General features: G+C 46.8%; 1 protein-coding gene across 8 annotated transcripts in view; it reads right to left on the reverse strand.

Annotated features, from left to right (window-relative positions):
- Positions 1–13,387, reverse strand: part of Atp2b4 (ATPase plasma membrane Ca2+ transporting 4) — a 96,880-nt gene that overhangs the window by 41,070 nt on the left and 42,423 nt on the right. For all 8 annotated transcript variants that reach the window (XM_029477631.2, XM_021168876.3, XM_029477607.2 and 5 more), the window contains one exon: positions 8,823–9,483. In XM_029477631.2, the coding sequence (XP_029333491.1) occupies positions 8,823–9,015 (193 nt within the window). In that variant the 5' untranslated portion in view covers positions 9,016–9,483. The remainder of the gene's footprint in view (positions 1–8,822; positions 9,484–13,387) is intronic.

Genomic DNA, 13,387 nt, shown 5'->3' on the forward strand with positions numbered 1-13,387 from the left:
ACACACACACACACACACACACACACACACACACACGCACACACACGCACACACGCACACATGCACCCAAGAGTGCTCGTGACACGTGTAGAAATTTGTTTTTTCCTTTTCACTATGTATGGTCTGGGGGATCAAACTCAGATCATCAGATCTGGCAGCAGGGACCCTTCCTCACTGAGCCATTTCACCCGCCCCACACCCATTAGCTATTTGCCACCCGTCTGTCAGGCTCCACCTTCAGTCACACAGACTGTACAAAAGCTTCCTTAAGAAGTCAAAGTCAAGTGGCTGCCCAGGTTCCCAGAGAGCTCCGCAGGAGGCCAGGGCGGGCCCTGGATGTTAGCCTGAGTAGCCTTGGGAATCCTCTCTGACATGTGGTGTTGCGCAGGAAAGCCATGTGGGGCTGGGAGCCCTGCCAATTCCCAATTTTGGGCTTTCCACTTCATTCTTTCCACCCAGAGAGGCTTTCCAGCCCTGATCTCAGCAGCTTTAACTTTACACAAAGACTTGTCCAGCCCAGAAAAATGTTTTGGGCCCTGAACTCCACAGTGGCTTCTCAAATACTTACACAGCCTCCTGGAGAGGGAAGGAGGACTTGGCAAGAAGGCTATTCAGAAAACACAGGAAAAGGGGTTTCCCGAGAAATTCTCGGGGAAATTTCGTCCTCAGACAAATTTTCATAGAGAACATGAGAGACAGCCCCACCCAAACTGAGAGCGCTTCTAGCCCTTACAACCAGGCTGAGCACATAAGTTGGGAGAGGCGAAGAGAATGTGAGTATGTGAAGTCACTGCCTGCAAGCATGCTGGGAGCTGCAGGGTGTCTGCTCCGGCTGGGCAGGCCAGAGTCAGGAGCACTGGTGTCTGCTATAAGCCTGTGCAGGACCCAGGCTGGGAGGAGTGGAGCCCCAGCCTATAGCGATGTGGCTCCAGCACGAGAGAACCAGCACGAGTGAACTCCTGTTCACACTAAAGATGGTGTGGGTAGAGGCACCGTTTATCAGAATCGGCTCAGCCCCAGAAAGGGTGGATCTAGGTCATGAGGGACTTCCCAGCTATCTGAATTATGATGCCTTGCCAGAGGAGGTAGATGAAAAGCCTCTTCCACACAGACAGTGCAAGGGAGACATTATTTGAGGTTGACTAAAGGCAGTCATTTCTTTTGGTACATAAGAATAGACATTGGGGTACATTTCAAGATTTGGGTACTAGCTCCACGGTAGAGAGCTTGCCTGGCTTACAGAGGACCTGGCTCCTTTCTCAGTCCTCACCTCTAACATAAAAATCTATCCTCAAGTCCTACTTAAAACACTTCCAAGGCTTCTAAGGGGATGAGAGGCTTAAGATCAGAGGTGTCTGCAGATGGAGCCAGCTAGTGCTCCTGACCAAATGCTGTGCTTTCAAGTAGCATAGGACACCCTTCCTGTCCCAACACCTCCTCTTCAACACAGGCACAACCAGGGGGACATGCTGTCCTGGACTCCCAGCCTTGAGATGGAGGAACAGATTCAAGGTCAAAGTAAGAGGACATTGGACTAGACAACACTGTTCCCTATAGAGTGGTCTTGTCTGCAGGGCCTGTCTTCATCATGCCCCTGCCCCCAGCCCCGAGCCTCCTCCATCCGAGCTCTAACACAGGGGAGACAAAGATTCCCCAGAGCCTTAGCCCTCTTTACCCTTCTGCTTTGTCACCTTCCTGCATTGCATGCACTTGCTCCTCTCTAGCCAGTGTCATTGTCCCAGGGTTTACACCTTTGAGCTAAATAAAAATAGTGAAAACCCCATTCCTAAGGCTAGCTGCGACTGGCTGCCTCAGTCAGTGAGAGAACACCAATTTTCTTTCCCTCCTGCTGAAGGCTCAAGGCAACACAATGGGTTAAAAGTCTATGGAGGAGGAGCTGGGGACATAGCTCAGTTGGTAGTGCACTTGCCTAATGTGTACAAAGCTCTGGGTTCGATTGTCAGCACCATAGAAAACAAGAGGGGGCAAGTATAATATTGACATCCTAGCACTCTGGAGATGTAGACATGACAATCAGAAGTTCAAGGTCATCCTTAGCTACAGAGCAAGTTTGAGGCCAGCCTAGCCTACATGAGACCCTGCCTAAAAAAGGAGAAAAGGAAGGGGCTAGAGAGATGGCTCAGTGGTTAAGAGTACTTGTTGCTCTTGCTGAGGACCTGGGTTCAGTTCCCAGCACATACAAGGTGGCTGTGAGCCATCTCTAACTTCAGTTCCAGGGGGTCTCATGGCTTCTTTTGACCTCCTCTGGCTGGTACCGGGCATGAACATAGTGCACATATATATGTGCTAATAAAACCTCTTACACATGAATAAACTATAACTAACTAACTAACTAACTAGAAAAAAGTCAAAGTAGGAGCCAGGAATGGAGCATACCTATCATTTCAGCATTTGAGAGGTTGAGGCAGGAGGATCTCTGTGACTAGAAGGCCAACAAACAAACAACAAACAAACAACGCACTCACCTCAAACTAGAGGCTGGAGTGTAATTCAGAGGCAGAAGGAATAGGAGGCTACTATTCAAACACTAAATAGATTAAAAAAAAAAAAAAAAAAAGGCAAGCCAAACTTAAGAACACACTGCAATGCTTGGAAGAGTTGCTGCGGAGCTGCTGAGCTGGCCAGCATAGAGGTCCTATGCTGGTGGCGGGGTGGGGTGGGAGGAGGGAAAGGAGTGCGCTCTCAGGCCCAGAAGTTCTAGCTATACTCTCAAGATCTCTAACGCCTGCCTAGTACATCGTGTCAGCAAACTCAGATGCTCAGCTCTGAGAGAGGAGAGGCTGGCTGGCTAAGGGTAGGCAGAGTGTGGAGCTGGGCCTGGCTAGCTCTCTCCTGGCCTCACTCAGCTCTCAGCATGAAGCTTAAACCAGACAGGAAAATTCAAGGGTGCTAGAGGCCTTCCCTTTTTGGGTGAAGGAGGGCACTTACACCTCATTCACCCCCATTTTCCCCATTCCTCCTACCCTCTACCTCCAAATGTTAGCAGGGACCCCTCTCACTCCTCCACAGAGCATTAAGAATTTCTCTAATGCAGCCGCTGGCCTGGCCCACACTGCTCACACCCAGGCCAGCCAGCCTCTTTCCAGATGTTTGAATCAGGCTGTGCACATGTATCCCTTCCCCTCCCTCCAAGGTATTTCTCCAGGGTGAGACCTTACACAAGCACTAGCAGATTTACTGGGGGTGTGGTGGCTCAGTGGACTACAGAACGCTAGTCTCTGCAGCCAGGCCCAGAGAAGATGCTAGGAAGGAACTTGGCAGCCCTAAGAAAGGTGGGGCAGGAGTCCAAGGAGAAAGCGAGCGGCAGAGGCCAGGATGAAAAGCTGCACCTTTCAGATCCATGAGCTCTGCCAAACTGGTATTCCAGAGTGGATTATGAATACTAGAGAAGAAAGAAAACCAAACTAGCCAGGTGCCTGTCTTCCCATCTGTATTCACTCACCAGCTCTGCACTTCTCTTCACTAACCTTCCCTGAAACGGTTCTCAATCTCTCTCTCTCTCTCTCTCTCTCTCTCTCTCTCTCTCTCTCTCTGTGTGTGTGTGTGTTTTCATGCTTCTACTTGTTGGAGAGCAGGGAGAAAATGCTACAACTTTTTATTTTACTTTGTCCATTTCTAGGCCTGCGTATCTTATTATGGAAATAGTTTCAGTGTTTGAAGGACTAACAGCAATTCAAATGTGCCACAAGTGAACATTTACTGGGTGCGTATCAATCAATTTTTGTCCAGTCTGATAACGCTATTAGAGGTTTCAGGTCCGAGGTGAGAGCTTGTCTAGCATCGGCAGACCTCCAGTTAGATCCCCTGCACTTTTCCGGGGATGGTGGCGGAAGAGGGATTTTGATTTATTTTAGTCTGCTCTGTGGAGGAAAAGCCCAACCCCGGTAAGTTCCAGATAATGGGAAGATGGCCATTTCTAGGTAGTACACAGGAAAACCCCAGAGGTCTTAAGGTGACAGGAGCTGTCAATCTAAATCTTGAAATTAACGACCTATAAATCATAATTTGGTCTGTCTTCAAACAGATTCTTTTCCCTCTGGCTATTCTCGGAAGAGTCTCATCTTCCTAAGCCCAACAGCTACTCAGAAGTTAGGGAAGGCAAAGATGCTTGCTTTGTAAACAAGGAGCACTCCGGAAGGGATGCAGTCACCATATAGCAAGGCCAAGCTGGAGTATCCCTGGCAAGTCTTAGATGACACAGAGAAATGGGGTCTAACGCAAGCCTAAGCCCCTTTCTTCTCCTTCAGTCCTTCATCTTAGCTCCTGTGCTCTATGCTCCCTCAACACTGTTGTTTCCCCCACACAGCACAGCGGCAGTATTTTAGGATTATTTTTCATTTGTGTGTAACTTCTATTGGCCTGTAAGCTCTGTGAGAGGAGGGACGGTGCCTACTGTCACGGTCACCAATGTGAGGTCATCTACAGAGTAGGTACTAGCTGTTGCATGTCGCTGGAAGGCCTATCAGATGATCTTAACTGCTGTGCTCATCATCTTGTGTGGGGAGGGACAATGTGGAAGCTAGACGTGGAACAGGAGATGGAAGATCCAAGCAGCATTAATCTATATAGCCAAATGCAACAGAAATTGTCTCTAGCCATCTGAAAAAAGCCTCATGTCAGTCATTCACAGTTTATTTAATGCTCCCTTTTCTGACCTCTCTTCTCTGTGCCCAGAAGTTCCTCCCACTTGCCAACCTATCTGCTCCCCGGAAAACAGTGTTTCCCCTAACTACGGTACTCTGACAGAGGGGGTGTATGGGAAGCTCCGATGTGGGAAAAAGAAAACAAACTTCTATCTAGTCACAAGGAATCTCTCACCCAGCGTCCTCCCTCCACACCAGGGAATAGCGACACGGAAAACATGCCTCCTTTTTGCTATCCTTAAGGCAAGGAGAACCCTACCCCAGACTCAACACATGTTTCCTCTTCAGGGGGCCCTGAGCTGGGGTGGGGGCAAGCTCAGAGAACAGGGGCTCTCTTCTAGTCCTCAGTCACCTGAGCTGCTCTGCACTCTGGGACTTGGAGAGATTTCTGGAAATGGAGCAGAGAGAGAAGATGAGAAAACAAAAGGGGGTGTGGAGGAATTAGGGTTGAAAATCTGAAGCTAGGATGGGTTACACAATGATGCACTGTCAAGCTAGAGTATAAGAAAAATTGGGATGGGGGAAGGACTTATGAGGCCCAACCTTCCCTGAGGGTCTATAGGCAGTTAATGATTTTGGGGGTGGGTAGGAGGGGGTCAGAGATCCCCCAGGGTGGGTACCTACTGGCAAGGTATCCATGCTCCTGTAAATGACCTGTCACCCATGTTTATGTAACAACTCTAGTGAAATCCAATGTGTCGTTAGGAGAAGAGGAGGAAGAAGAAGACATGAGAGGTGAGAGTAGACGGGGGATGAGCTGGGAAGATGAAGGGAGGGGGAGGGGGGAGGTGGAGGGGGGAGGGGGAGGGGGGAGGGGGAGGTGGAGGGGAGGACTGGAGAAGGTGATGGTGGATATGATAAAAATGCATTATACATATGTATGGAATGATATAATGACACCCATTATTAGACTTAATTGATAATATGGTATTGTAAACATTTTTTTTTTTAAAGAAAGGAATTGGAAGTGGGAAAGAAGCAAGAAAATGAGAAGGGTTCCATTGGTGCTAAATGACAAGCCCGCACTGACAAAGTGTCCCGCTAGCTCCCAGTCTTCATCTTAGTTTTTGTGTATGTACAGCCATAAAGACTGAGAGCTTGGGGCTGGAGTGATGGCTAGCACTGGCTCCTTTCCAAAGCACCCACATGGTGACTCACAACCATCTCTAACTCCAGCTCCAGGGGATCTGACACTCTATTTGAATTCCCCAGGCAACAGGCTTGCACATGGAATGAATACATAATATGCAAACAATGCACAGACACACATAACATCAAACAAACAAAAACAAATGTAGGCTGGAGCCTGTGGCTTCTTCCACATCTTTCCTGCCCCTTCTTATTTCTCTAAATGTCCCTCCTCTTTTCAGGTCACTCTGTAAACCTTGTGGCCAGTCACAGTCAAATACTGAAGTCACCCAGGTCCCCACTCCCAGGTCCTCTTTATTCTAACCCACTCTAGACTGAGGAACAACTGTACTCCAACACATGAATGCAATGCAGGAGCAGCATTAGCATGCACACTGGGCCCAGTCCCATGTCTTATCGGACATTAAAATGCAAAACCCGGGCTGGAAAGATAGCTCAGCAGTTAAAAGCACCTATTGCTCTTGCAGAGGACCCGGGTTTAGTTCCCAGTACCCACATGTCAACTCACAATTGCATGGGACTTTAGTTCCAGGGGATCCATGACACCAACTTCTGGCATCTTCAGTCTCCAGCCTTCATGATGCACATAAGCTCACTCAGGCACACACACACAAGTAAAACATCCTTTAAAAGGTAAAACCCATCTTAAGTCCTCTATAATTCTGTACAAAAGAGGCAACAGGACATTGATAGGCCATAAGCCAGAAAATAGAAACGATTCCATCATTTTCTACCTGGTACAAAGCCCTCAAGGCCTTTAAACCATTTAACCTAGACAGAGAATATTGAAATTAGGTGCTAGTCAAACAACAAACTTAACCAATAAAAAGTGAGAAAAATTAATTAAAAACTAAGTCATATCTGCCTGTAGAATTGTATAAACGGAGGCTAACAAAATCATGTTAATGTCAAAACTCTCAAGCTCCTATAAGGCTCCTTATGAGCTATGATTTAAAGAGTTCTATCTACACTAAGCATGCTATCAATCCACGCAAAAATAAAAGGATAAAGGGGCGCTCTATTTTCCTTACTACTACCACTCCCCTCCCCAGCCATGCCAGCTTCAAATATCCAGGCTCATGAGAGTCTCCTCTCAGCTCCTGCGTAAGAAGGGTTTTAAGCACAATGCTCCCTAACGCCAGTCTACTCAAACTTATTTCATGTTGGTTTCTAACTAGAATCTAGATTCACTCCCGTATCTTTATTCCCATTATTAATCTGCAGGCGCCTCCCATAGGTGACAAAATCCTATGAGGTTGTGAGGCATCTGTGAATGGTCTTCTGGTAACAGGCTGGCTTCTTAGAGAAGGTCATTTGTCATAGCTATATGAGAGGGTTAGAGAGATGGAAGGAAAGTATGGATCCTGTTTTGAGGAGCCCCCCAGGTTCTAGCTTACTGGATCCCCAAGTTCCTCTTTGTCAAAGAAATATAAAAGGAGGAAAACAGAAAGAATTCAGCTTCCGTTCTGATGGAGGTCTGTAAACACCTGTATCATCTCCGGAAAGCACAAGAAGGTACAGACTTTCCTTACAGTCTATACTCTGTAGAAGTCACTGAGAAAGTCACTGGGGGGGGGGGGCAGGTGTGGTGGTGCGTGCTTGTAATCCTGGCACTTAGAAAAACTAAAGCAGGACCACCCCAAATTCCAGGTCAGCCTTGTTGGCAGAGTGAGACTGTCCCAGGGAAACAAACACAGTAGGGGGTGGTAGGGGTGGCAGCGCATGCTGAAAAGTTCTATAGCATGGGAGGCTGAGGCAGGATGAATGCGGATAAGTTCTAGTGCGTGGGAGGCCGAGGTGGGATGATTCATTTGAGTTTGAGACCAGCCTGGGCTACTGAGTGAAACCTTGTTTCAATAAGTAAATAATAAAACAACTACCATCACCACCACCAACAATAACCAAACTTCAGCTAGCAGGAAGTGGACAGTATCCAAAAGGCCACAAGCTGGAAGGCCCAGGGGACTGACTGAGAACAACTAAGCACTGTCCTCCTAAAATCAGGCCTCTGAGGTGACAGGGAGCACAGGGAATAGACAGCAGCTGCAGTCACACGTACCTTAGCCAGAGTAGAGATTATGTTTCTTTGAAACTCATGGGCATTCACACCCTAGGAAAATCTCCAGGCATATGGCCTATATTCAGTTTATTCAACACCTATTATCAGTTCTCACATGCACACACAAACACACATGTGTGCATATGCACTGTACTACTTAATTCCAGTAACGCTACAGGCTGGCTAGCTATAAACATTCAAACATTTCAAATACCTGAACCCAAAGCTTATAAGAGATATGCCTGGCCTGTAATGTCATAACCTGACATCCTGCCTGTACTGTAGAATGAGCTCAAGTCCAGTCTGGGTAATGTACTGAGAATCTGTCTTAAATTAAAAAGCAAAACAGTAGGCTGAGGCTACAGATTAATGTTGGGGCGCTGTACAAAGCCCTGGGTTTGGTCCCTACATGGTGGGGAAAAATTTTTATTAGACAGGGTTAAAAAAAATCAGGAACTCCAAGACAGAAAATATTAATTTATCCAAATACATATTTATGATATGCCAACCCATTTCTGTGTACAGTAAGGTACTCAGATGGCTGGAATACTACTTCCTGTAGTCTTTTCTCATCCATTGAACTTTAAGATCAGTGTGAGGAAGACGTCCATCTTAAGCTCTTCTGTAATCAAAATCTAATTAAGTAAGGACATTGATTATACTGATAAGTGCATCTACATAATAAATAAGGACCCTCCATACGATGGACCGACACAGAAATAGGAGGAGAGAATGACTCAAAGATCACAGTTCCTAAACATGGCAGAGGAGGAAAGCTCTTCATGTCCTCCTTCAGTGGCCACCTTGGCTTTAGAGGTCTGTGCTCTCCCCACTAGACCAAACACAACTTATTGGATCTCCAGAAATGGACTTTCCCTAGAAGCAAGACAATGATATTTCAAAATCCTAGTCACTGTTCTCCAATCCCCGACCCTTGAAATGGCCTTTACCTTCTATAGGGGTGGTCTTCAGTCTAGTGCAGATTTCCTGTACCCCTCCGTAGTGGGCACTGATCTGGGCCACTGCATCAGCTCCACGAAGCTCCATGAGCTTTCGCAGGTCCATTAAGGTGCAGCCAAACTCCCCTTCATGGCTCTCAGCCACTGCGTTGGCTGACACGCTTTGTCCTGCTGGATTCGTCATTTTGCCTTCTTCAGTTACCAGACTCTCAACCAGAGAAGATGTAGAGTTTCCCCTCTAACTGATCAGTGTCTCTTGCCTTCTCTTCGCCGTTTCTTCCCCCTTCTTTCTTCTCTGGGAGGTCAGTTAGGGGATAAATTGACAATATCTTGTGCAATAAGTTTCAGAGTAGCAACACCCGGCCTAGATCCTTTCTTCTGTATTAAGTCTACTAGTGAGAGGAGGAAGAGGTTGGGGGAACTTAGTAAAAGACGGACGTGGTGTCACGATGATTGGTGTCCTCTGGGTGGAGATGGGGATGGTTGTCCAGAGTAGGTAGGTTCCTAGTTTAGACTTCTTGTCCATATAGAAGTGTAAACAGGATAAGCATGTTACCATGGAAGCAACCTTAGCAACAATCAGCAATTACGATGGTAGGCCGGCATCAGGAGAAAGAGGAGGGCCCCCTGGATAACGATGAGGGCTAGGCCTCTGGAATAGAGATGCAAAAAAAGGACAAAAAGAAACAATTAGAACAGCCATGAGGATCCAGGATCTGCAAGGTACTCTCTAGAAGAAGGGTTTAAATGACAGTTGGTGGCTGAACGGAACTGAGAACTGAGGCCTGAGCTCAGTATCCAGGCTCATGGGAAGCCCTGGGTAGGCCTGCTGGCTGGTAATGTAGAGAATTTATCTCAGAAACATCATCTTTAAGCCTTATTTCTTCCAAATCAAGGCACACAAAATAACTCAAGGAACTCGCATATAAAAGGTTATAACCTCTAATGCTCCTCCCCTTCACGGGCTGGCTGACCTATAGGATACATTAGTCTGGCCTTACCTGTAAGATGTGAGAAGAATCAGAAAAGGAATCTAGACCCAAGGGGACTGAAACATGGCTTGCCTGTGCACCTTCTACTCCCAACACAGACATTTACAATCCAGGAAGACAGGCTGATAAAAGGTCTCTTAGAACACTCAGCCTTCGTGATAGGAAAATTTGGAAACCTACAGCAGTTATCTGGCACCAAATTTTGGTCTCAAGGCTAAGCCCTCGCAGAGGCTTTTCCTGGTAAGGAAAGAGTGAAACATGCTAACAGTTTATGACACAGGGTGGATTCAGTTTTTCTATAAGGGCCAGGTGGAGCTCTGGGAAGAAAGATAGGAAGTCTGAGGCCTATGAGTATTCGTTTCTCTAGTGTAGGGGAGATAAGAGAATGGTCTGTTCAGCCCATAGACAGGCCCCAACACTGTCCTCAGAGTAAGGGAGCAACCAGAGGGGCTCATGTTAGCATAGTGACACACCAGAGAAAGGTAGGCATTTTTCCCTCAGCAAGATAGATGTTAGCTTGAGCACATACTGGCTAAGGTGTGCAGGCACAGCTAAGGGTACGTGGGGATGAGAGGGGCTGAAGGTGGCTTAGAGACTGAGCTGAGCCCTATGCTCAGCTGCAGACAAGGGCTGGCTACATGTTATATATCAGCTCCTCCGATAGGAGAGGCTCAAGTATGTAGGGCCCCATTCTGGCGAAATAACCACCCTGCAATTGGTCGATGCTGCCAGGGTCTGGCAAGGCACTCCAATTGGCTAGGTAATAAACAAACGCTTTTCTTTGCTTCCAGAAGGTGAACACAACTCTTGAGACATCAGAGAAGAACTTGGCTCTTTTTATCAATTTATTTTCTCCAGAAATCCCATCTGGCCAAAGCCTCTGACTGATTTCAACCAATCCTGTTTCAGGCAGGTTCCTCTGGGATGGAGGTTATCCCACCTCTGCCCCTCAGCCAGCATGCTCCATCCACCTCCCCAATACCCCGACTTACAATGAGTTAAGCAAGCAGGGAATCCTGAGAAGGTTCCCTGAGGCAGTAGGTCTAACTCCCTCATTAAGACTGGCATAGGAGTAAGTCCCACACTAGCAGTCCCCTCCTATTCAAATCCCGTGGAAAGAAGACTTGAGTACAAGAAGAGGGCACACATTCACAAACTATGCTATCATAATTGCTTAATTATTCTGCTAATTATTTTTGTTAATTTCTTACTATACCTAATTTATTGTACGTGTGCACTTGTATGCACACACAGGTATGTGTGCATTTTTATGTGTATACATGTGCTTAGAGGACATAGATAACCTTTGGGCTAGGGTCTCTCATTGACCTAAAGCCCCCCATAGTTTAGGATGGCTGGCCAGCGACTTCCAGAGATCCTCCTGTCTTTGCCTATACCCAGAGCTGGGATTTCAAGCGCATGCCACCACCCTGCCTTTTTATGTGGGTGATGGGGGCTGAACTCAGGGCTCCAGCCTTGCATGCAAGCATTTTACCAACTAAATTCTCTCCCCAGTTTCCATGCCTAATCTCTAAACTTGATCACCAGGCACAATAGTGTACTCTTATGATCCTAGCACTCAGGAAGCTGAGGTAGGAGTGTTCCAAGTCCCAGGCTTAGTATGAGGTACAAAGCAAGTCCTTGCCTCTAAAATTAAATGTTATAAGTATCTCCATTTAGGAAAAAAGGTCTCATATGTATGAGGACACATAGGATTCTGTTGTTCTCAGGGATCCAGTGGGTATCTTGGAATGCATCTCTCTCACCAACTGACTTTATCCCTGTTTAGTTCCCCAAGCCTCTAAGGACTGAGCGTGGCTACAGCAGCAAGAGACCCTTAACCTTCGAAGGGCCTGTCCAAGGCAATGCTGATGAGTGTGAAGCTGGAAGTCAGACTTTAATTTCCTTTCTTCCTTCTCTTCCTTCCTTCCTTCCTTCCTTCCTTCCTTCCTTCCTTCCTTCCTTCCTTCCTTCCTTCCTTCCTTCCTTCCTTCCTTCCTTCTCTTCCTTCCTTCTCTTCCTTCCTTCTCTTCCTTCCTTCCTTCCTTCCTTCCTTCCTTCCTTCCTTCCTTCCTTTTCTTTTTTCTTTTTTTTCGAGATAGAGTTTCTCTGAAACCCTGGCCATCCTAGAACTCTCTCTGTAGACCAGGCTGGCCTCAAATTCCAAGATCTGCCTACCTTTGCCTCCCTAGAGTTGGGAGTAAAGAAGTGCGTGCGCCACCATTGAGCAGCCCATTTTACTTTTCATTGTTTACATGACGTATTTTACTTGCATGGAATGTCTGTGTAGCACTTGCATGCCTTGTATCTAAAGTTGCTAGAAGAGGATGTCAGAGCCTCTGGAGCTGCTGTGTGGGGTGCTGGGAATAGAACCTGAGTTCTCTGGAAGAGCAGCCAGTACTTTTGACTGCTGAATCATCTCTTCAGCTTATATAGACCAGGCTGCCCTGGGGCTTACTATACAACCCAAGTTGGCTGTAAATTCATGATTCCCCCCTATCCCAGCTTCTGCCTCCCAAGTGCTGGGATTACAGGTGTAAGCCACTATTCTTGACAGAGATTTTCATTGTTTCTGTCCCTGCCCAGTGTTTACTCTGTGAAGCCATGGATTCTTTTCCCCATCTTGCTCACTGCTTTCTCCCTAATGCCTAAAAGAGAACTTGTATCTTGTGGGCACTCGGCTGATATTTCTATTATTGAATACACCAGTAGCACATCCAGAAACATACCTGCTACTCTTCCAGTCACCTTTAGCCTGCGTAGAACCTTTAATTGGCAGAAGAATCAACCCTACCTAACACATCGTGCTAAGGTAATAAGTAAGGAAGGGGATTCTTGACTTAATGAATGAGCGATTCAGAAATGTTGGAAGACTTAATGAACAAGCGTTTCGGAATGTTGGAAGGATGTTTGCCATTCAGCACAGGGCATTCAAGCAATGGGTGAAAACCTCACTTGATCTTTTCTTGTAAACTTTTCTTGTCCTTTAAGCAGAAGAACAATTGTTCCATGAACCTCTCTATTTCTCCTCCCCCGGGAGCCCCCACCCTCCAAGGAAAAGAAAATTCTAAGGCAGCTTCCTTAACAATACCATGAGCTAGCAAGAATCATTAACATCTACAGTCCTGGGTCTCAAGAGAACGAGAAAGGGTTGACTACATCCAGGTTCCTTACTTTGAACCTCTCCTTGGGTTGAAGAACGAGAGAAAGTCTTCCTCTCACACAGGCAACCTATGGAAGCCGGCACAGAAGATTAGAAGGTAGAGTTCTACTGAACTGCTCCAGGAGAATCAGAGACATATACCTGGCACTTTAGCTGTCCAGCCATTGATTCAGAGTCCAAGTAACAGCGTGTGATGGAGACCTCCAGTTTCAGGAATCCACTAAAGTCCTGCTGCACGGAGGGACACACGAGTTTCTAGAACGTGAGCTCTTGCTAACTGCTGAGCTTGCTCCTACCCTTATTAGGCAACTGCTGAAGAAAAATCTGTGAGCCGTCAGTACTCCAGCCAGGGAGGTGTTACCTCTGTCGGGTCAGGATTAGTCAGTCACTCGGAGGAAAGC

The sequence above is a fragment of the Mus caroli genome, unplaced genomic scaffold (assembly GCF_978045245.1).
Source record: "Mus caroli unplaced genomic scaffold, Mus_caroli_1 scaffold_1, whole genome shotgun sequence".
Classification (NCBI taxonomy): Eukaryota; Metazoa; Chordata; class Mammalia; order Rodentia; family Muridae; genus Mus; species Mus caroli.